This window comes from Ictalurus punctatus, chromosome 16 (genome assembly GCF_001660625.3).
Source record: "Ictalurus punctatus breed USDA103 chromosome 16, Coco_2.0, whole genome shotgun sequence".
NCBI classification, from domain to species: domain Eukaryota; kingdom Metazoa; phylum Chordata; class Actinopteri; order Siluriformes; family Ictaluridae; genus Ictalurus; species Ictalurus punctatus.
In genome coordinates this window covers 6,823,148-6,847,186 of record NC_030431.2, presented here as the reverse complement: position 1 = coordinate 6,847,186, position 24,039 = coordinate 6,823,148, and the positions used below count along the sequence as shown (strand labels likewise).

Here is a 24,039-nt window from a genome sequence, read left to right as displayed (position 1 = left end):
TTGTTTTAATTACAAAATTTTCAGGCTGTTCTGTGGACTGTGAAAAAAGCCCTGACACCAAAACTGGGACATCTCTTACAGTTATTACTGTTATGCAATTCAGGTCTATCTAATGCTGATTTAAATGATCACTGTTGTATTGTATGTACTCTAACCACCTCAGTTAATTATTAGGAATTATATAAAAGATGTCACACCAACACAGTAATGTACACACACACAGACATTTATTTTACAGAAGATTTTCTGCAAACACAACTCTGCCCTAGAAGATGCGCTCTCGCCCCCTTTCTGCAAAACATGTTTAAATTCACACTACAGAAAAGCCTCTTTTGAGATCGTATGAAATAATAATCATCAAATGTCAAATTCTTAAAATTTGTTCACAAAATCAGATTTCTGTAATACATGTATAGTTTTCCTCTCACCACAGAAATCCTCCAGGCTTTAATTATTACACAATCTGATATACAACAATAACAAATATGAAACCACAAAGTTGTATGAACTTTTGCCTGTGCTGATACAGCACACTGATATCTCGGCAGAACGGACCCGGTTTGTGTGTTCATTCACTCCCTCCTTCTGCGCCGTCCTCATGAGAGGGACCTGCTCTGTTATGCTTTGAATTTCTTTCTGTACTCATTTGCTTATCAAAGTCTTCCTCGCTAATCTTTCCCTTCTTGAGCTTCTTCAGTAGACGTGTGTCGCTCAAAAGCTCGTCAATGTCCTCATCATCCACGTCTGATCCCTGAGACAAAAACAGGCATTAAAACAAACTAACTTGAGATCTGTAACTGTGATGGTTTCTGAATCAACCGCCATTAATGCTTGAGCAGAAAAAGGTCAGACAGAAATGATGTACACCCTTGAGCCCAAAATCTTCAATCGCTGCCAAATGACTAAGTAATGAATGAACTACTTGGGATGTGCTGATAATGATCCATTTTTTATAAGAAAATAATGTGGTGTGATATGATGCTAGATAGCGTTAGCTACATGAGGATGAAGTTGATGGTCCAGAAGCATCTGGAGCTTTTCTTTTAAGAAATCTGTCCATATTCTTTTGCACTACACACGCATCGTCACACGCTAATTATTAGGATAAAACACACACATACGTTTTGCATACTGATGTCGACGTGCTGCTGACAGATCAGCGAGGGGGGGTCGAGGGGGAGGGAATTATTAAAAGAAATATATAATTTATTAATATTATGCATGTGTGTCTTTCTTATTATTTCTAATAAATCAAAAATTACTTTGTCCTGTTTACCAAGAAACCAGAAAGTACAAGCTAATCTGTTATGAACACTCTCTTCTGGTGGAACACGAACTGCTTCAAAACACTGATACTGGAGACACCTTTTTGCAGGAAGATTCGCTAAATAATAACACAATTGTAATCACGTTATTATTGGTCTTATATTATGTGGGGCCCCCTAGACAGCCAAGTCCCTGTGCATTAACCGTTACTATAAAAAAGAATAATGTATTAGAATGAGCACATTAACAGAAACCTTTGATTTGCCCTGCAGCCGGCACTATCGTCAGAGCTGCTGTTAAAGGTAATTAATCAACACCTGACCAATCAGAAATTGAGACTGCAAAACCAACCTCATTCATCTTCCTTTTGGCAGCCACCTTCCTCCTCTTATCCTTCTTGGATTTCTGCTTGGACCAGGCTTTGTTCTTTATGAAGTTCTTTTTTTGGGCCAGTGCCTGCTTTTGCTTTTCCTTTTTCTCCTGTAACGATTTCTGCCGATGTTTCTCTCGGTTCTTGTCCTTGAAACGGATCGAGTCTGTGTCCGTGATCTCTTCGAAGTCGGGGAATGTCTTGCCCCTCAACTCGGGCATCTTGGGCAAACGAAGAAGAGCGAAGCCTCGAGCTAAAGCGGCAAAGTTCAGATCTGACAGACACAACGAGGTAACAGAGGTATTAGGGACACGCCTCTAAAAATACTCATGAAATTCAATTAAAGTATATACAGAGGCAGGTGATACATTAAAAGGGGAAAAAAACAACAACTCTGTAGCATGTAAAAAAAATACCAAGCAGACTCAGCCGAGGTCAAATTTGGATCAAGATAGCAAGAAAAAAAGCTCATTATTCAGATCACACTTTATAAACTCTAAACGTCCATATTAAATAAGCAAATACATATTTTAGGCTTACTTAGAACAGTAGAACATGCTTATGTTATTTTTATATGTAAGGAATAAAATACGTTAGGACATGTCTTTAAAGGAATATGGAGTAGTAACAGTGTCTCTGCTTCACACAACCCTGTTTTTGAATATTTCCTATTATATAACACCCTGTAGTGTTTTAAATCAAATATTTATATGCTGATTAAATATGGACAGGTTTGTACTTGCTATGCATCCATCCAACTTTAAAAACACTTAATAAAACGTGAATCTTTCGACATTTCCATTACATACCACTATGTAAATTATTTAAAGACGGAGCAACTCTGAAACATCATCAAATCTTCTATCAGCCATCAGATCTTTTCTTTATCAATATACCATTGTTTCCTTCCACAAAAATTTCCTTCCCCCCACCTCACAGATTATGCCTGCCATTTAAATGCATGTTTTCTTAAGAGCAAATGCAAAGGAGTTAAAACGATGTACATGCACTAAAAGACACTAATTAGCACTGACCTTTGAGTCGGAATATCAGGCTGCACTCGTGCTTTGCATAAGCCTGGACAAATGAGACAAACGCCTTCACTCCTCTCTCAAATACAGCCCTGTCCCCAAGAGCAAGAGATTTCAGTTTGGGCAACACGTCCACAACGTCCTTCACAGGAGGATACTTCTGGAGGGGACACTGCAGGACACAAGCTATTTATTCATTCAACTCACCTCTGAATTCATTATTATTCAATTACTGATGATATGTGGTAATAAAGTTATTATGGCATAACTGTTCCACACCAGATGAAACTGGAAATTTAGACTTCATTCTTTTCTGATGTTTGCGTATCATTAAACTAGTAAGAATAGTGCAAGCTTCAATTACAGTGTGTGGACAAATGAAATGCTTGCATATCAATGACACCTACACATCATATCCTGCAAAAGATCACAGCAAGTCATTTTAACAACCACGGCCGTACTGCAGGTTAGAAAATATGCATAACATCATACAATTTGGTTATTATTATTATTATTATTATTAGAGACTTGGCCTCAATCATTATAACTCTGGGGTTTAGGGGGAAACCCTGTCCTGTACAGAGCTACTGCTCACACACCTGGTCCAGCTGAGCACAGCAGGGGCTCTACAGGACTTTCGGGTTAAATGTTAAATCATGAAAACATAAGATTCTCTAAGAAACCAAGCACGCACTTTGAACAGATAAGATGAATGTATGATGTAAATAAACCAAGTTCCACTAACACTTACTTTTTGATTGATAGACAGAAAACTGATGTAAGATTCCTCCATTGGCAGGAGAAAGACTAGAGCATTGCCTCGGTTTCCGATACGAGCGGTTCGGCCACATCGATGCACAAAAGAACTGCGGGAGGGAAACGTACAGTCATCTAGAGGAACTATTTTATTTAATTTTGAAATATAGAAAGTTTTGAAATTTTCACGGTATGGTAAACTAGTTTAAAAACGTCACAGAATCACGTTATTAACCGACCATCTAAAAACACACAAGCTGGTGAAAGTTTAAGGGAAAAGTAAATATGAAATCTTTCCACGTCCTTATATACAGTCCCCCTCAGCAAGGCCAATTCTATAGTTTTCAAAATACACTGAAGACATTTGGGTTTGAGATCAAAAATGAATACAGAACGATACATCAGAATTTCATTACATTTATTCATTTACCAGACGCTTTTATCCAAAGCAACTTACAAATGCGAAAATACAAGCAAAGCGATATATCAAGCAGAGAACAATACAAGTAGTGCTACTAGTTCCAGAAGAAGTGCGCAGAGTAGAGGTGTAAGTGCCAGAGTAAATTTTTTTTTTTTGGTTATTGGTTGGTTAGGTGTTCGCGGAAGAGATGGGTCTTTAGCTGTTTTTTGAAGATGGTGAGAGATTCTGCGGTCCGGATTGAGGTCGGAAGTTCATTCCACCACTGAGGGACAGATAGTGTGAAGGTTCTGGAAAGGGACTTAGAGCCACGCTGAGTAGGCACTACTAAGCGTCGGCCGTTAATCGATTGCAGATTGCGTGAGGGAACGTAAGCCTTCAGGAGGGTGTTGAGGTAGGTGGGTGCTGTTCCAGACAAGGTCTTGTAGGTGAGCATCAAGGCCTTGAATTTGATACGGGCGGCTACAGGAAGCCAGTGAAGGGAGATGAAGAGAGGTGTGACATGGGTTCTCTTGGGCTGGTGGAAGACGAGGCGTGCTGCTGCATTCTGAAACATTTGAAGGGGTTTGATGGAGCTGCTGGGAGGCCTGAGAGTAGTGAGTTGCAGTAGTCCAGTTTTGAGAGTAGTCCAATTTCAGCTTTCATTTCCTGATTTTATATTTTATATTTTATATATATATATATATATATATATATATATATATATATATATATATATATATATATATATATATATATATATATATAGATAGATAGATAGATAGATAGATAGATAGATAGATATAGATATAGATAGATGTGTTAAACAGATTAGTACATTGCACCTTTGGTGGTAGATCACCCAATATTTAGGTGAGCAAAAATACTGGTAGGGATAGTCTTAAAGTAAATAACCCTTAATATTTGGTTGCATATCCCTTGAATGCAATAACCGCAAGTCAACAACGCATTGACATCACCAACTGTTTTTTGTTTGTGTTGATTATTCCAAGGTTGCACTGGAGGTTCTTTCAGTTGTTGTTTGTTTTCAGTGTCCTCTTCAGGACCCGAAATAATGCTCACCTGGGTTCGTCTGGTAAATTACCAGCCGTGTGCATGGCATAGCTGATATGCATTTCGCGACACCCACAAAACTCCATAAAAGGCAAAGCTCACACAAAAATATACTTTCTCACAAGTAGAAGGTATTTTCTAAAAGTTATTTTGACTCACCTCTGTACCAATAAAAATCAAATAATATTCAACAGCATAACAACATCTGAAAGGCCAAACTACCAAGGAGTGATTGCCCAGCAAAAATCACTCCAAAGGCATGGCGAATAATATTACATGGAGTCTTAAAGAACACCAAGGTAAGACCTAAGCACCTACAGGCCACTCTTGAAGTAAGTAATATCAATGTTCATGAGTCCACCATCAGGCCAATACTGAACAAGGACAGTGTGCATGGCGGGATAGCAAAGAGGATGCCACTACTGTAAAAAAGAACAATGTTGCCTGTCTGAAGGTTGCTCAAGACCACATGGATAAGCCAGAAGTCTATTAGAAGAATGTTCTGTGGACAGATGAACCCAAAATATAACTTTTTTTTGTTTAAGTGAAAAGCGTTATGTTTGGTGAAAACAAGACACTGCATTCCAGCATAAGAACCACATCCAAAACTGTGAAGCATGGTGGTGGGGTATCATGGATTGGGGCTGCTTTGCTGCCTCAGGCACAGTACAGCTTGCCATTACTGATGGGCCTATGAATTCTGGATAGTACCAGCAAATTCTACAGGTGAACGTAGCTTAACCATAAGTGGGTCATGCAGCAACCCTAAGCATATAAGCAAGTCTACAAAGAAATTGTTAAAGCAGAAGAAATGTAACATTTTGGAATGGCCAAGTCAAAGTCCAGACCTTAACTCAATAGAAATATTGGACCTAAAAAAAAAATAAAAAAAACCAAGGAAGACCAACATCACTGAGCTGAAGCAGTTTTGTAAGGAGGAAGGAGCCAATATTCCTCCAACCTGTTGTGCAGGACTGATCACCAGTTACCAAAAACGTTGAAGTTATTGCTGCTCAGTGGGTTACACCAGTCACTGAAAGTCAAGGTTCACATACTTTTACCGACGAAGGTATTCAATGTTTGATGATTTTACTCTATAAATAAATGTAAAAACTATCATGTTTTTGCTTCGTTTGTTTAATTGGGTTCTCTTGATCTAATTTTAGAATTTTTCACATTTCAAATGAAATTTATGCAGAAATACAGAAAATAGTAAAGGGTTCACAAACTTTCAAGCAGCACTGTAAACGTTTTTAAATTTGTGTGTGTAACTAAAAATACACAAGCTATTTAAACTCGACAGCATAAGTCTAATATAAAAATGCAGTAACTCCTCGCGATTTACATGACTTGAAGACAATCAATCGAGGTTTACATTGAGTTCGTCTTCTTATGCGTAAATTGACACACTCAGTAGCACGAGTACTTGTTTTTATTACAGGATTTTCATGAATACCAAATGTCTTATGTAAACAATTTATGAAGAAATTCATTTGTATCCAGCTTGACAAATGAGGCCCACTGTCAGTATTGGTCTCAATGTCATTATAAACTGAAAGAGAGAGTATCTGTGAGGTAAAGAACTGAGCAGATTAAATAAATAAATAACTAATCTAACTAGTGCGGAAAAATTCAGAGCTGCTTAGCTAAATACAGACGGTGGTTTCGTTTAGGTCAGAAACGCCATGTTACTCTGTGCATTTAGTGAGTTACAGCTGGAAGCACTATCTGATCATACACAGTGACTAACTGTAAAACTGTGATAACCCTACACTTATCGATTTCCAAAGCCATCAATTATGAAAGCCACTTTATTTATCAAACATGAAGTAACTGGTCGGTGGGTATGCTGAACATCCTTATCAACACATACAAGTGCAGTCTATTATCTCCACACCACCACTAGCTGTGTTCTTACCTTGCGCTGCTTGGAGGATCATACTGTAGCACCCAGTTCACATCCGGGATGTCGATGCCTCTTGCCATCACATCAGTGCACACGAGTATCCCGCTGCATGTTAGAAACATCTCAGTAAAGCTGGAAATGAATCATTTAACCGACGTAGTCTAATAATAAGTTAAAGCATCCTGAACTGTTATAAATACCAGAAGGTTGCACTGATACTGGTATTGGGTATCAATATGATACCGTGCTCATTTACTCATACTTGCATTTGTAAAAAATGTTCAGAAACAAACATCCAAAACCAGGTACTAATATGTGACACATGCACAATGTGCAGATATGTTGTCATGTTAATGAATAGACAATTGAAGAAAATGAAGCCTTAGTACACAAACATGGACTTATGGGCTTTTTTATGACCACCATTTAACCCAGGAAAACATAAAGTGAGCTAAATAATATGCTCCTCTGATTGATTAATACCAAGTATGGCAAAATATATTTTCCCTTGACTCATTAACACTACATTCAGAAGTTCCGGATGATGGATAAACCTCCACTGACTAGTTAAAAGAAGTTGCACAACAAACTTCTTTTTTCATTAATTACTGTATAGATTTGAAAAGTTTTCCCCCATTTTTAATTCAATAAACCATTCTGTGCAAGGAAAGACACACGTCCTCAAAGAAAGAGACGTGATGAATAGATACCTTAACAAATGGAAAAAAGGAAAAAACTGCGCTACAGTAAAACAAGGTGTTACCTCTTTAATTCCCGAAACTCGGAGAAGATCTTGCTCCTCTTGTCCTTCATCTTACCATGGATACAAAGAATGGTGACGTTTTTGATAAAGACCTCCAGCGCTCTTCCAAAATACTCCACACAGGCGCATGTGCTGTGAAATAAACAAACAGCTTAAGAATAAAGACACTGAGAGAGCTTTAAAGTAATTGGAAGGTGGATAAAACGTGAAAGAAAGGACACGAGTGTTCGTTTGTTTCACTTCTGCACAAAAGCTTTCAGCAAACACCTGAAGAACACAAGCTGCTTCTCATGTTTGTGCTGTCTCAGGAAAGCCACCAGCGTGTTAAACTTGTCTTCTGTTCTACAGATCTGCCAGAAAGATGAGATGAAATGAAGCAGTTAGGGTGTGCAAACTTTTGCATGCAACTGTAAGCTAGAGTTGAGCTATACCGATAAGTTGTTCAGTACCTGCCGATAACCGATTAATCAACCGAGAGTTTTTAAAATTCACACTGAATTTTTAAGAAATAACACTCAAAGTAAAATACTGCTAAAAAAAAAAAAAACAATACTGACTTTACCATGTATTCTACATGACTTTACAAATGTACTGTACTTTTTAAATATGAAATAAATATATAAAATATTAATATACAATGCCCTCCATTAATATTGTCATCCTTGGTAACTAAGAGCAAAGAAGGGTCTGAAAAATTGTCTTTATTGTTTAATCTTTTAATATTTTGCTCAAAACAAATTCACAAAAATACTCTGCTCTCATGGAAATCAAACACAGGGGTATAAATATGAGGCAGCACATAGGCCAAATTCCCTTAGTCATTCATAACAATGGATAAGACCAAGGAATATAGCTGTGATTTGCTGCAAAAGGTTGTTGAGCTTCACAAAATGGGACGTGGCTAAAAGAAAACAGCACAAGCATTGAAAATGCCCATTTCCACCATCAGGGCAATAATTAAGAAGTTCCAGTCAACTGGAGATGTTATGAATCAACCTGGAATTGGACGTGTGTCTATATCATCTCAACGCACTGTGAAGAGGACGGTTCAAGTGGACAAAAAATCTCCAAGGATCACAGCTGGAGAACTGCAGAAGTTAGATGCATCTCCAAAATGACAATCTGAAGTCACCTACATCACCACAAGAAGGGTTTCAAAGGGAAAAAAAAAAAAAAAAACAACAACCCAACTCTCATCCAAAAACAGACTCAAGTGTCTTCAGTGTGCCAGACACTACTGGAACTTCAAATGGGATCAGGTTCTATGGTCAGATGAAACCAAAATAGAACTTTTTGACAACAAACACCAGAGGTGGTGAGGGTGTTTTTTTTGCCAGAGGACCTGGACATTTTATTAGGATACATGGCATCATGGACTATCAAATATCAACAGATATTATATGAAAACGTGACTGCCTCTGCCAGAAAGCTGAAAATGGGCTGTGGTTGGATCTTCCAGCAGGACAATGATCCAAAACATACATCAAAATCAACACAAAAAAGGACCTCAAAATTTGAAGGATCTGGAGAGATTCTGTATGGAGGAATGGTCTCAGATCCCTTGCCATGTATTATCCAAACTCATCAGGCATTATAGGAGAAGGCTCAGACCTGTTATCTTGGCAAAGGGAGGTAGCACAAAGTATTGACTAGAAGGGTGCCATTAATTGTGGTACACCTATGTAACAAAGATTTTTTTTTTGATAAACCTCTGTTGAGTTTGCAATTGTTTGATCTCCATGAGAGCAGAATATTTTTGTGTTTTTTTAAACAAAAGATCAAATGGTTAAACAATAAAGAAATGTTCACAGCCTTCTTTGCTCATATTCTCCAAGGGTGCCATTAATAAACTATTAATGAATATTAAACTTAAAAAAAAAAAAAAAAAAAAAAAAAGATATACAGCCAAACTGAACCAAAAATTAACACTCTAAATAACAAATAAAAATAGAGATATCCAAAATGCATAATAAAAAATAAACACTTCAAATAACACAACAAAATCTGTCAGTGAACTCTAGAGGCCACTGAGTTATCGGTGTCGATTATTCGGCAAAACCGATCAATCAGTCGACCTCTACTGTAAGCTTTACTTCACTTCATTTCTGATATCCAAAGTAGACATTATCCTTGTCATGCTGCTTACTGTGTAGTAATTACTAAGCCTCGATGGAGTCTTCTGCATGCTTGTAGCTGCCACTCCTTTCTCCTTCACCGTGATCCGGACCGGGTTTCGGAGGCCAGCCCTCACCAGCTTCTCCAGCTCCTGAGTCTGTGTTGCTGAGAAAAGCCCTGTGCGCCTCTGCTTGGGCAAATAGCCCAAAATAGTGTTCAGGCTGCAACAGGGGAAGAAGGTTTGTTAACCGAGGTGGTCTAAACTGGACTAGGCTGCTTTTCTAACTACTAGAGAATTCAGTTTAGTTTAAAACAGCACCTAGCTTCAAAGCCCATGTCCAGCAGTCTGTCGGCTTCATCTAGAACAAGCACGTCTAAAGACTTCACACAGCTGGCCAAGTCGAGGCCATCAGCTTTCCTCCTGAACATGTCTTCCAGCCTCCCAGGGGTTCCAATCACGATGTTGGCTCTACGGGTTAAATATCTCACATTACACTGGACTAAATCTGATTTCCAATCTAACTGCCAAAACCAGTCACCACTCACCCACTGGTCTTGAACTTTTCTACATCTTCAATGGGGTTGCTTCCACCAATTAAAAGAATCTGCCTGAAATATTTGGAAAGAAACACAAGATCAAGTTTCTGCCAGAAATATTAATGTACTTCTTTATAGCCATGAAACAGACCTGAACTGAGGAAATTCCTCAAGAAACTGGCCCACAACTTCACTGATCTGGAGTGCCAGCTCTCGGGTCGGTGTGATGATCAAAGCGCCGACCTGAAAAGAGGCACGAGTAATGACTATAAACAGAGGAGTGAGTGGTAGCAAGCAGCCATTCAACAACTTTATCATGGCCTGAGTCATAGTGGATCCAGAGCTTGTCCCAGGAACACTGGGAAAATCATCGCAGGATCCCATGCAGAAATACTCACACCTAGGGGCAATTTGGCATAGATCCACAAACAAGCTGGCATTCTTGTCCTAGATTAAGTTTGTGCCTCTGTGTTATATCTGCATTCACTGCTTTGATGAAGCCAAGCCCAGGGGGTTTTGTCATTCTGCCAGTTTTTACGTTATTCAGTTATCCACCAATTATACACAAATATTACCAATAAAAACAACAAGTGTATTGTTTTAACCAAAATTCCCAACTCTGGTCCTGGAGAGCCACCTGTCCTGCACATTAAACAATAAATAAATAAAATTTTGGAACAGCAAGGTCAATTAATTTGTTTGTGATGTAGACTGAAGACATTTGGATTTGAGATCAAAAGATGAATATGAGATGAGTTTTAAAATTCCGCTTTTATTTCCTGATATTTATATGTAGATGTGTTAAATGACATAGCACATTTTCTAGGAGACTACCCAATTTGAAGGCGAGCAAAAATATTGGAACATGTGACTGACAGGTGTTTAAACAATAAATAACTAAGCATCTACTCTTGGTTTTAGCCGTCAGTTTCACCTGTGAAGACTGCATTTGTTGTTAAAAAGGATAAACCAACATAAAGATCAGAGAGCTGTCTATGGGAGAAAAGCAAGCCATTTTGAAGCTGAGAAAAGAGGGAAAATAAATCAGTGTCACTGCTCAAAAACATTGGGCATAACCAATACAACAATTTGGAATGTCCTGAAATAGAAAGAAACCACTGGTGTACAGAGCAACCAGACAAGGAAAACAACAACAGCTGATGACAAACATTGAGCTGTGAAGAAAAACCCAAAAACGGCAGTCAATGCCATCACCAATGACCTTCACAGGACAGGCGTGAATGTATCACAAGCCACCATTCAAAGAAGACTTTGAGAGCAGAAATATAGAGGCCATCCCACAAGACGCAAACCACTCATCGGCAGTAAGTATCAGAAAGCCAGACTGGAATTCACACAGAATGAAAGAAAGACGAGCCAGAAAAGTTCTGGAACCAAGATTAACTTCTACCAAAGTGATGGAAACGCCAAAGTGTGGAGGAAGTAAGGATTCTAAACATACAAGCTCATCTGTTAAACATGGCGGGGGTAGTGTCATGGCTTGTGCTTGCAAGGCATCTTCTGGAACATTCTCACTAATCTTGATTGATGATGGAACTCATGATGGTAGCAGCAGAATTCACAAGTTTACAGGAACTTTGTCTCTGCCAATTTACAGAGAACTACATCCAAACTAATCAGGAGGAACTTCATCATGCAGCAAGACATTGACTATGTTTACATGGAGAGCAGTAATCTAATTATTGACCTTACTCTGATTAAGATAATAATGTGATTAAGGTGTTTACATGAGTCGCTTTTAGAATACTCCAGTCATGTTCCCGTTTGACATGGTACAGAACATAATTAGATTAACAGCCCGCGTCATTACGCCACCGCGCCATGCCGTCCGACGTCCCTCCAGAATTTCACGCATCAACATACAGTTCGTCTTCGTTATGATACCATATACAGTTTTGGGTTTTTAAATTTTTTTTACAAACGCTTTAAGTGCATTTAATTATTTGTCATGCTATATGTGCTAATAGACAACTGCTTGAAGCCGTGGGCTGCGTCCCAAACCGTGTACTTACCGTCTATATAGTAGCCAAGATACATGTATTTTTCCCCACTACAGGCTATAGTAGGAAAATATGCGGTTTGGGATGCGGCCTGGGATGCGGCCGAACTCTCTTGCTCGCCGTAAATTGTAAAACTGCCGTGTGTGATCGTGTCCCGTCGCAAAATGCGGTGAAAACTCTCACACGACGTTCATAATGTGATTAAGGTGTTTACATGTTTGTAATACACAGCCATAATGCGACTAAAACAGGAGTACTCCACCTGTCTTAGTTCGATTAGAGCTTAATTCAATAATTAGATTAAGGTAAGTAAAAATTGCTGTTTACATGGTAGTTTCTTAATCAAAGTATGGTCTTAATCGGATTACTGTTTTCCGTGTAAATGCAGCTAATGATCCACAACACACTGTCAACTCAACAAAGGACTTCATCTTTTTCTGAAACATCTTTTCTCAAGCTGAAACTCTTTCAGTTTCAGCTTCATAACTGAAAGAAGCTGATGTAAAAGCCTAGAAAAGCACCACAAATGAAGAAATCAACAGTTTGGTGATCTCACACTTGACTTGGGACATACAACCAAATATTCAGTGTTATTTACCTTTATTTACTTTGAGATTTATCAGCTCCTATACTTTTGCTGAAATAAAAAAAATGGGTGGTCTGATACAAAAGTTTCTGTTTTATGCTGTTTAAACACATATAGATGTAAACACCAGGAAATAAAAGCTGAAATCCTAAACTCCCACCTCATATCCATCACGTGATCTAGATAAAATAAGATATACAGATACACGGGTAACATAATATAATGAATCGACACGGTGGATATTTATACACAGCAGTGACTGCTCTCACTTACTTGCATTTTCTTCAGCTTCTCCTCGCGTTTCGTGAGGATTTCTAGCAGAGGAATGACAAAAGCAAGAGTCTTCCCACTGCCTGTGACCTGCAGCGTTTTACCAGAGGTTTAGACACGTCCAAGTCAGCAGCTATAGTTTATCCACTTTTGAAAACAGATGCTAAGAGAAAGCACTTACCGCTTCGGCTGCAACATCTTTATTGCTCATGAAAAGAGGGATGCATGCTGACTAAAACGAAACATTTCAATAGTATGTTAGAACTTCCGAGAAACAGATAACTGGAAATAGATATAACTGGAAAATACGTTCAAAATACCTGAACCGGAGTCATATAAATAAACCCCAGCTTCTTCAAGGTCAAATGTATGCTGTCGTGAAGTTTCACGGGTAAACTAGCCCACTTTCCATCGCTTATACTCTCCATATTGCTGCGTTTCATTTTTTCTGTTTCACCAATCACGTTCCCATGCTTTCGGTGCAACAGAGAACGCGGTCCGGGTGGGAACAAAAACATACACGTTACTGCGTTCCATTTTTTGGTCAGTTTCTACAGTATTGTTTGTGTGGTAAAGGCGAGGCACTATAGAGCTCTATATATATCACATTCAATCTTCGCCAATGGATTGCTGGTGTTTTTTGTTTTGGTTTGTTTTTTTTGCATTGTAACTTTTAGAAAGATTTACAGTTCTGCATGAAAATGAGTCATAATTAAATATGAGTACATTTGATTGAAAAATTTTGCTTTTGATGGTCTTAGAATTAAAATCTTTATTTCACTCAAGAGAAAAACATTTGAGGAGAGGATTTTATTTATTTTTGAACAGGAAAATACCATGTGCTGTTCAAAAAATAACAATACATTTATGCCATTTTTGTCAGCTTATAAATCAAACGTAAATCCATTAATAATTCACCATTTTGGGAAATTCTTCTGCAGTAATTAGAGATATGATATGGATGTATCCATTTTCATAGATATGCAGGTCAAGAAAATTAGATTTTAGTTTCTAAACACAGAAAATTATTATTATTAATAATAATAATAATAATAATGATAATAATATGTGGACAAAAATAATATGTTTATCATACATATTTTTTAAATAAACAAAATCTGAAACATTATTGACACGACTAATTTCTTTGTAACCTGTACTGCTTTCTTGCCTTAATGGAAAAGGCCCTGAAGCACTATAAATATTTTTATATAAAAATATTTTGGATGCGTTTAGTGATTCTGATGCTAATTTGTTGTTTGCTCTAAATAATAAATTTTTTTAGTTTGCTAGTAGGTGAGCAAACTCTGTGCTAACCCAAAAATTAGCCATATTTGTCAGTAAGTTAGCCAATGTTCCCAATGTTATGATTTTTTCTAGTTCCTTTCAAATTCACTTATTTATTCCTAATATTGTGTTCATTCTGGAAATGACAATTTACATTTGCACAATTTCATTGTTCTAGGGAACAGTAGCTGAAATATGTGGCACATTGAATTAGTTGCTTGCAAATTGTATGATCTTGAGTTTTTCCAAAAGCCCAAAAGCCAGTTATTCATTCTCATTAATAAAAGTATCGAACAAAAAATCTGGACTTGTCTGGTTTTTATTTCTATCTACATATTTCCGTAAATTTGGTTCATTTTGTAGATTTGAATGATGAATTAAACACAATATTGCATGGTATCATGATACTACTTGTTATCGTGATACTTCAGCTGGTGTAGTATCGTAAGATATGTTTATGGTATCGTGACAACCCTAGTACAAGCACAGCCGTGTCATGCTTTCTTACTTCATGAGGAAAATTGGTCTCGTATAGCTTAAATTCTGGGATGCTCGTAGAACGGATGCCACAATAGCACACAGACACAAATAACGCTAATAACAATAGAGCAATCTCAATAGCACACTATTATGGTATGGTAACTAATCCCATATATGTGTTGTTGGTTGTAGTGATATCATTGCCAGGACCACAGCCTAACCAAATACCAAGAGTTAACATGTGGAGAAAACAATGAGATTTTCAAAGAACATATTTTATTAAATCAAGTTCATATTTAATTCCCTTGAACAGTCTACTTTACAATATTGTACAGTTTTACCATCAATTCTGCAGTAGTCATGACCAATTTCTTTCTATAGCAAATGTTAAAGAATTAAATGTCCATACAGACATGTAACAGTAAAAAAGTACATAAATTACTCCCCTCCCCAGTTAACAGAAGAAAAAAAAAAAACCCTGCAAAATGGAAATTATACTTAAATGTCTGAAAATACAATAAAGCCATTTTAATACGTAAACAGTCATATTCCATAGGTTGGCTAATACACGTTAATTATGTGCCATGTAAAGTAAAGAAGTCGAAAAGCCTAAGAAGGGTGTGCATGAAAAGTCAATTATCAGACCACTTGTTTTCATTTCAAGTTAACAACTGAATCATTCATTGAAAACATTAGACAATATTGTGAAATTTACACCATGCAATGCTTGAAGCATTCTCTAAACAACAGCCGATACGCCCTCTTTATCACCGTTTGTCTATTAAGTACGCAGATTAAACTAGACCAGAAGCAAAAAGAAATGAGTTCCACAAAATAAAACAGCTTAGTAAGAACTGGGCTTTAAAAGAAATTAAAAGTGAACACCAAAAATTTGCCTGAAAGATCACAGCTCCCCAAATGAACTAAACCAAATCTAAACAAACACACAAGTAAAGACAAAAACGGAAACTGAATGTCGGATGAGAAGAAATCTTCTGAACGTTGTTGAGGCACGATAGCCAATCCTTGGAGTACTGAATGACTGTCTTGATAGTGGAGAGGAAGTGTGGTTATTTATTTTATTTATTTTATTTATTTTTTTTACACGACTCGCCGTACTTCAAAAAATCTCTTCAGGTAGTAAATCTGTCCAAGGGTCATGGCAACGAGCACCAGGGCTTCGAAGAATGACCACAAAACCACTCTGCTGTTGGTGTTGTCATTAACTAGGAGAGGAAAAAAACAAAAAGACATGTTAATGTGTATAAACACAAACCTTCAACAATACAATAAGATGAATTTTTTTTTTTTCTGGGTTCCTCTCCCTTCCACGTTCTCAATTTGCTCATCTGTCAATTCCCGCCCAATATCATACCACAGTTACCAACGAGGCAGGATAACGGGCCAACGTGCTTCCACTGAGACATGAGCCAAATACTTTCAATATTTACAATACTGCGCACTATCTGCCCTCTTCCACATACATGAGCTCTTACACGCATATGATTGGCGGGTGATGCAGTGATTTTGAGAGAGCGAGCTAGCGAGCAAGAGAGAGAGAGAGAGAGAGAGAGGGATTGGGAGAGAGAGAGAGAAAAAAAAATGGACGATTTTGTGTTCTTAGGATTCAAACTCACAATCTCCAGATGCGTTTCTGTTGCGCCAGTCAGGATTTGACCACTATTATTTAATAAAGCTTTCTAAACTGCTGTTTTGCTTTTTCTGTGCTGAAAATATGGCCATACTTACCTTTATTTAACCCAAACCAAGCCCCAAGCCCAGGGAGCTTCAGAGGAATGTAGGCACAAGAAGTTAGGAGAGTAAAGAACTGCCGAACAGACTACATAAACACCTCAGTACACTTTCAGCAAGACTGTTATGAAGGTTGTGACCTACGTTCTTAAGGTGTACAAGCTCGCGTACTCTGTGGTTTCTTTATGGCGGACTGTATGAATGTTCCTGGGCCTGTTGTTCTGTAACATGTTCATCCACCGAGGCTCCATATTAATCCAGATAAATTTGAAAACGCATCTTTTTCTCTATGTTTTGGCCTTTCATCCACACCGAGACGACTTTGTTTTTGATTTTTTTTAAAAACAACAACAACAAAAAAACAACTCCCAAACGGACAACTGGGAAAACTTTTCGAGTTGTAGCATGGACTGAGAAAACCGAGACATGCAAAAAAAAGGATGCATTTTTAGTCATATGACCCGTTAAACTCAAAACAAACAAGATGGTGGACGATGTTGTATTGCAGTTGCTGCGCCTGCTATCCAGTTTGATATCTCTGTTAAAGACTAAGGTCACTGTCTTCAAAGTAAACAGACAGAAAGTAAATAAACGCCTGACGGAAATGACTCAGGCCAAAGCTTCTTACGTTCTTACGCACGTGCAGTACAGGGACGCAAGCGTTTTCAGACGTTTCAGTGTGGACGAGCAGTTTTCGGAAATCGTTTGAAAAACGCCAGTGTAGACGGAAAGCATTTTAAAATGAAAATGCAGTTTTCAAATCTCTCTGGATTAACGGGGACGTAGCCCGAGTGAAGCCTTCAGAAGATGGATAGTTTTCTTCAAAATTACAGCATTTTGTTCACACGAATGTCATCTCCACAAAAAGGACGGAGTCCACCAGGACCTTAAGAGATTAATTGGACCTATTCTGCAGAGAAGACTTAAGGTAAAGAAATCTCACGCTGTTTTAGTTTATGTATATGATCCGTAGACTACAGAATCTATAAAATGGCAGAGCATCATTCACACGACAAGCTTTCTAAAAAATTCAATTAATGAGAGAGAGAGAGAGAGAGAGAGAGAGAGAGAGAGAGAGAGAGAGAACGATAACGTGAGAATGTGCATGTGTGTTACTCGTACTTACTTGCTCTGTGTATTCTTTCCCGAATCTCCATGTACTCCTGCTCATGCTTGACAGCTGTCATGGCCACAGCCAATTCGTTGATCATCTCTTCCAGCTTGTTCTGATGAGCTGAAGTATAAAAAAATAAATAAAATTAAAAGAGAGAGAGAGAGAGAGAGAGAGAGAGAGAGAGAGAGAGAGAGAGAGAGAGAGAGAGAGAGAGAGACACAGCAGAAAAGAATCTTACTAAAAATATTGTGTTTAACTGCTTCCTGCTTTTTCTTCTCCAAATACAACAAGTGACAGCACATGCAACAGAAGTGCCAAGCAAAGTGCTTTTTTTCCATTCTGCTGTCAAAATGTAAGTTTAGGTTTATGGCACATGACATGCATAAATTGTTGACCAGCCAACTTGGAAATGATTTTTATTTTATTTTTTTAACTTGTCAACATAATCATTAAATACCCGGTACTACTGTTTCACCCGGTTACTTCTCAGCATCTTATTATAAGCACAATGCAACAGGCAACAAGGGCTTTTCATCAACAGATAAAAACCAAACCAAGGGCACAGGTTAGAGTTAAAGCAGCATGTTTAACGCATTAATATCTCCATGTTAAAGTGATCTTGTTTATGCTGCCTGTGCCTACCATCCCAGCTGTCACCGCCGCCTGAGAAAAGGAGCAAGTCAACAGTCAAGGCCAAGGTACATCACACATTTTATTATTCATACTGAACTAGGACTGCACTCAGATTACGTTATAATGCATTTATAAGGCAATCGTGTCAACATTATACATTAGAGTTTATAACACATTATAGCACCAACTCCAAAAGAAGCCACTTCACAGTGTGTATTTTGAGACCGGTCTTGATTGTTTTGTTTTTCCCCCCACTTTAGCTTTACTAAATAAATTTATACCAGCGAGCTTAATGAGAAATTGTTCCATCCATCCATCCATCCATTTCCATTCACAAGGTCACAGGGAGCCTGGAGTCAATCCCAGGGAACAAGGCAGGGGGACACACTGGACGGGGTGCCATTCCATCACAGGGCACAACTGCACACATGCTCACACATTCACACAACCTGGACAATTTGGACATGACGATCAGCCTACAATGGATGTCTTTGGACTGAGGGAGGAAACCGGAGTACCTGGAGGAAACCCCTGAACCAAGGGGAGAATGTGCAAACTCCATGTACACAGAGCGGAGGTGGGATTTAAAGCCCCAACCCTGAAGGTGCGAGGCAAATGTGCGAACCACTAAGCCACCGTGCTTACTAAAAAACATCGAGTAATACGCTGGAAATGTACATTTTGGTAATAGCAACAAATTGAGTCACTTGGAAAAAAAAATGAGTAAACTAATATTTGATGTTGTTACAAACACTCCTTTGTGTGTTCTTTTCATTTATAAACACATGGGCGTGAAGTTTACGCGGCATAACAATGTGCATAATGCAGCATAATGAGTCCTTATTTGTCACATATACATTACAACACAGTGAAATTCTTTTCTTCGAATACCCCAGAATGTCAGGATGGTCAGAGTGCAGGGTCAGTCATGATACAGCACCCCTGGAGCACAGAGGGTTAAGGGCCTTTCTGAAGGGCCCAACAGTGGCAGCTTGGCAGTGCTGGGGCATGAACCCCCCGATCTTCTGATCAGTAACCTAGAGCCTTAACCGGCAAGCCACCGCTGCCCCCCATGAAGGTATTATAACATGTTATGAATGTATTCAGAGGGCGTAATCCACGTGGCCTTCACAGAAAGCGCTACTGTAAGGTTTGTCAAGATTTCAGCAAAATGACAGCAGTGTAAATAAACTGTTGAGCGATTTTTACACCCCACGTTTTCAGCAGGCTTTTAAGCCTCTGTGCGAGAGCATCCAAACGTAAACCTTGGCCGAATTCTCTTACAGACCGAGTGTGATAAACTGTTCTTCATGTCAGATTGTATGAGGGAGGAAATGGTTACGTTCTGCACACGTCATCAACCAGCATGATCCACTCCGGTGCAGAAAACAAGGCTGGATAAACAAACAATCCTCAGGGTGAGCTCGAGGTAATAAGGATCATTTATCAGTCTGTAAGCATGTCTGACTTACATTTTATCACCACTACTGTATTTGCGGCTGTCCCGTGACCTTTGCGCAATCCTACACCACCCTCCTACCGATGGCTTTTAAATGAGTGTCCTGGCATCACTCACACTCGGAGACATAAAGCTTTGCAGCGTACGATATGTGGCCCGATTTTGCTGTCGCAGACTCAAATCGGACGCTGTAAAAGAACCTCAAAAGTTTAGATTGGGGGTCTTTCAACACAATGCAACGTGCTCACTTTGGTGCCATCACAACCCAAGACGTCCAGGATCTGGCAGAGGCACGAAGTCACATCGGAGCACTGCTGCGATGCTCATCTAAAATCCACCAATAGGACAATGACAAATACAGTAGTGGCGATGATGAAATGTAAACAAAACACGCGATCATCCTTATGCGACCCTATTTTGCACACGAGCCCCAAGCCGTGCCGACTGATGATGCAAGCAGGATGCAGTCATTTCATTTACGCACAGGTGTATCGTTAGAGAACACGTGTTTTCTCCGCACATTACAGAACTGGGATCATGTTGTACAGTGTGACAAGTGCTAATCTTAAAAGCAACGAAATCACATAGTGGAAAACATCCTCAACTCAAATATGATTTGGATGAGGCCGTGACTCAACTCCCGACTGGGGAATTCATTCCCGACGTGCGATTTTCGCTCGCAAACTCAAGCTGAAACTCTTACAGCGTAAACTCGGTGTAGGACAGGGGCGTTTCCTGGACTGTTTTCCTTGCATGTGAGGGCTAATAGCTTAAAAAAAATTGTGAAAAATACAAAATTTTGTCCAATTATCATAAAACCTGCCACAGGTGTTACCGCTTTTCACAGGACTACCAGACTGATAAAATATTAAACTTTTTGGCTAACTAACACGAGACTAGGCTAGTTTGGTTTCGATAGCCAAGGAGAGGATCAACTAAGTTATCACTCTATGGGTTTATCTGCTACAGAACCGTGCGGAGTACATTACTGTATTTACGCTCTACTCATATCATGGGGGCAGTGGGGGCTTGGCGGTTAAGGCTCTGGGTTACTGATCAGAACTTCGGGGGTTGAAGCCCCAGCATTGCCAAGCTGCCACTGTTGGGCCCTTGAGCAAGGGCCTTAACCCTCTCTGCTCCAGGGGTGCCATATCATGGCTAACCCTGCACTCTGACCTTCCTGACATTCTGGGGTATGCGAAGAAAAGAATTCCACTGTGCTTTAATGTATGTGACAAATAAGGACTCATTATATCATGTTCACATAAACTGGAACTCACATTTACACTCCTTGTTTTCCTGCTCAGCGTGAGAGGATGTTACTATTTCAGTTTCAACCCCTTTACTGGTTAATAAACAAAGAAAAATAATTTTAAAAAATCGGTGCATATCCATTTTCTTTGCACACTAACTGACTGTCTGAACTAGTGTTTGGCAGAATTGAGAGCTGTCAGCCAATAAGACACGAGTATTTCCACACGTTTTCCTGTAAACCATGTCTGATTGGTCATTGGTCTTACACGAGATCACTGAAGATACAAAAATCACAACACTTCTTTTACTGACGTTCAGTTACGTAGTGACAAAATGGAGAATTATTCACGGCTAAAGAAAAAAAAATCTTCAGGGCTACAGTCACGAATGCCCAGGCCAGGCTACAAGAAGTGAAAGTATTTCACGAATAAAGACTTCATTTTGGTTTTCCCATGCACACAAAAGCACTTGAATCGCTTAATACAACCGGGATTAAACCGCCGGAGTCACACGGATTACTTTTATGATGCCTTTATGAACTTTTTGGAGCTTGAAAGTTTTGGACTGTAAACCGGAGAAATCTTGCAGGTTTCATTACAAACGTCTTCGCTTGTGTTCCGAAGACGAAGGAAAAGGCTCATGGGTTTGGAACGACACGACGGGGAGTACCTGATGACACAGTCGTCATTTCTGGGTGAACGACCCCTTTAACGGTGCGATTTGACACGGATGGGAGTAAAAGGAGAAAGTAAAAGCGCCAAATAATATTACCCTCTGTCTCCATGTCCTGGCCTTTGGGAGCTTCACCGATGTCGATGGTGAACATCACGATTTTAGGAGTCATGGTGGACATCTTGTTGCTGAAGCAAAATTTATAAGTGCCATCCATATGGGCGGCCACAGAGTACTTCCCACTGGACTCCCGGTCTCCTTTATAAATCTGCTTTCCATCTGGTCCAGTTATCTACAAGAAACACGAAATAGTCACCACACTTCATCAGTTAACTCACAAGAGCAGAAGAACAATCATACTTCAATACCTAGCGTTGACATTAGCTAGTGAAAGGGTTACTCCGGATGGCTGCGTCCTAATTAGCCGCGTGCTTCCTTTCTAGACGCGCTACACAGTGAAGTAAACAAAGCCTACACACACCTAAATCTAGTGGACTACATCCCGCACAGGAAGCCATTCAAGACTCCTCCTCTCTTCTCCATAGCTCTTTAGCTAGAAACATATGTTAGCTTCCGCGTCCACAGCAGACAGGAAAACAGAAGGCTCTTTTCATTTCAACTATTCTCACCTCAACGTCGATGTCCAAAAAGCCTCCTTCCGCTACCTCGAACATCAGGCTCATCTTAGTGCCCGAGTTCACGCGCTCGAAGAAGCACTCTTCCGCGTGAGCATCGATGCTAACGAAGTAGCCGCTCGCTGTAGCGCACAAAACAGCGAGCAGGACGACGAGCTCGGAAAACGTTAACATTCTCGCTTCGAACTGAAGTGATTACGCGCTAATAAATCCACCAGCACCATCAAGAGTCTGTATAGAGATGCTAAACAGACCCGCTTTCCTTAAGCAAAGAGGGAACGGGGAGAGAGCCGAGGCTATTTTTAAGTTGAACAGGGAGCTTCACTGGTACTGCCACGTAAAGCTTATGACGGGTCGCGCTGAGGTCCAAACCAGTCGAGACCAAACGCGAAAGCAAAAAAAAAAAAGAACCCCCACTCTAATACCCAGTAATACACGACGTGCACGTCAACTGCACATATATTAAGTTTTATATCTGTCTAGACGTCTTCTACGTTTTCTGGTGGCACAAGTTTCTACTCCTAACACACCTGATGCAATAAATCAGCTATACAGCCCTTCATGAATTTATTTGAATGTGTTAGAGCAGTTGATATTACTGTACAGTATCAGTACCAGACTAATATCAGCAAAATAAAAAATTTAAAAGTAGATCAGATAGAGGAGAAAATTATTATTATTATTATTATTATTATTATTTAAAAATCTTGATCCTGTAACAAATGGAAGAATTGAATGTGTTAAATGTTTTTATTTTAATTGGAATTATTATTATTATTATTATTGTTGTTGTTGTTGTTGTTGTTGTTGTTGTTATATTTAGGATTGATTTTAATTGCATATACAGTATATTTATTATATTTGAAATGAAAGTGATTTTTCTATGAAAGCTGCATCTGGTGTTTTAACTATGTATGCTTTCCTGCATATTTAAGTGCTTCGCTAAAAAAATGAAGCTTAGTCATTTTTAAAAAGAAAAATAACAGATGGATATCAATATCAGCTGATAGTCAGTGTTTCAGTATCAGTATCAGAACAGAAAAAGTGCTATCTCTACTTTTTAATGTTAAAAAAAAACCAAGCAGTTGGTTTGATAAAGTTTTCTGCTGTATGAATCTTGAAAATGGTAAAATATTAAAAAGGTTTTCCTCCTTTTCAGTGTTATTTTTTAGTCAATACATAAAATCATCAAATAAAATGTTTAAAGGGTTTTTTTTTGTTAGATTGTTTAAAGCAACACTACTGTTTTGCTGGCGATTTGGAAACCTGTATATTGTGATAAATATCATATAAATGTCATAAAATATCGTGATATTATGTTTTTGTCATATTCTTTGCCGATAGTTTGGAAAAAAAGATAATAATGATAAAAGTAAATAATCCACAGGCCCACCAAGAATTTTACAAAAATACTTAAAAATATCCTGGAGGTCCACAAATACAAGAGAAGAAATTATTATTATTATTTTTAAATACAAAGCTGGCACCTGAAATTCCATCACAATAATATAGAAGTGACTTTTGAAATAACCTGTATATAAAACAACAAATATCTAAACATTTTTATTTTATTTAAAATCCACCCTCTTCAATTCTAGTCCATCAGAGCCCCAAGAACAAATTCATTATTTTTTGTTTACACAAATACCAGACAATATACT

General features: G+C 38.7%; 2 protein-coding genes across 3 annotated transcripts; both read right to left on the bottom strand.

Annotated features, from left to right (window-relative positions):
• Positions 1 to 208: 208 nt before the first annotated feature.
• ddx55 (DEAD (Asp-Glu-Ala-Asp) box polypeptide 55) lies at positions 209 to 13,601 on the bottom strand. Its single transcript, XM_017490050.3, has 14 exons — positions 13,413 to 13,601; positions 13,274 to 13,324; positions 13,096 to 13,182; positions 10,367 to 10,458; positions 10,225 to 10,287; positions 9,998 to 10,147; positions 9,710 to 9,899; positions 7,831 to 7,913; positions 7,564 to 7,695; positions 6,813 to 6,905; positions 3,419 to 3,533; positions 2,671 to 2,839; positions 1,618 to 1,910; positions 209 to 751 (listed from the first exon to the last, which is right to left on the bottom strand). Exons 1-14 carry the CDS (start codon positions 13,533 to 13,535, stop codon positions 569 to 571), a joined length of 1,824 nt encoding a protein of 607 aa, XP_017345539.1. The 5' UTR covers positions 13,536 to 13,601; the 3' UTR covers positions 209 to 568.
• Positions 13,602 to 15,113: 1,512 nt separating this feature from the next.
• tmed2 (transmembrane p24 trafficking protein 2) lies at positions 15,114 to 22,735 on the bottom strand. Of its 2 annotated transcripts, XM_053686973.1 has the most exons (5): positions 22,373 to 22,735; positions 21,843 to 22,035; positions 18,368 to 18,388; positions 17,738 to 17,845; positions 15,114 to 16,085 (listed from the first exon to the last, which is right to left on the bottom strand). In XM_053686973.1, exons 1-5 carry the CDS (start codon positions 22,550 to 22,552, stop codon positions 15,961 to 15,963), a joined length of 627 nt encoding a protein of 208 aa, XP_053542948.1. In that variant the 5' UTR covers positions 22,553 to 22,735; the 3' UTR covers positions 15,114 to 15,960. The 2 variants fall into 2 exon arrangements, with proteins under 2 accessions (XP_053542948.1, XP_053542949.1); XM_053686974.1 differs by lacking the exon at positions 18,368 to 18,388 and having other exon boundaries at positions 22,373 to 22,732.
• Between the last annotated feature and the right edge of the window lie 1,304 nt (positions 22,736 to 24,039).

Excerpts from the sequence above, each read along its gene's own strand:
- tmed2 (XM_053686973.1), bottom strand. The coding sequence starts at position 22,552 with ATGTTAACGTTTTCCGAGCTCGTCGTCCTGCTCGCTGTTTTGTGCGCT. Across the intron at positions 18,389-21,842 it reads CCAGGACATGGAGACAGAGG|GCGGCGGTGACAGCTGGGAT; the intron begins GTAATATTATTT and ends TCCTTTTCTCAG. Across the intron at positions 17,846-18,367 it reads CGGCGGTGACAGCTGGGATG|CTCATCAGAACAAGCTGGAA; the intron begins GTAGGCACAGGC and ends TTTATACTTCAG.
- ddx55 (XM_017490050.3), bottom strand. The coding sequence starts at position 13,535 with ATGAAACGCAGCAATATGGAGAGTATAAGCGATGGAAAGTGGGCTAGT. Across the intron at positions 10,288-10,366 it reads GAGGAATTTCCTCAGTTCAG|GCAGATTCTTTTAATTGGTG; the intron begins GTCTGTTTCATG and ends CAAATATTTCAG. Across the intron at positions 7,696-7,830 it reads AAGCAGCTTGTGTTCTTCAG|CACATGCGCCTGTGTGGAGT; the intron begins GTGTTTGCTGAA and ends TTTATTTCACAG.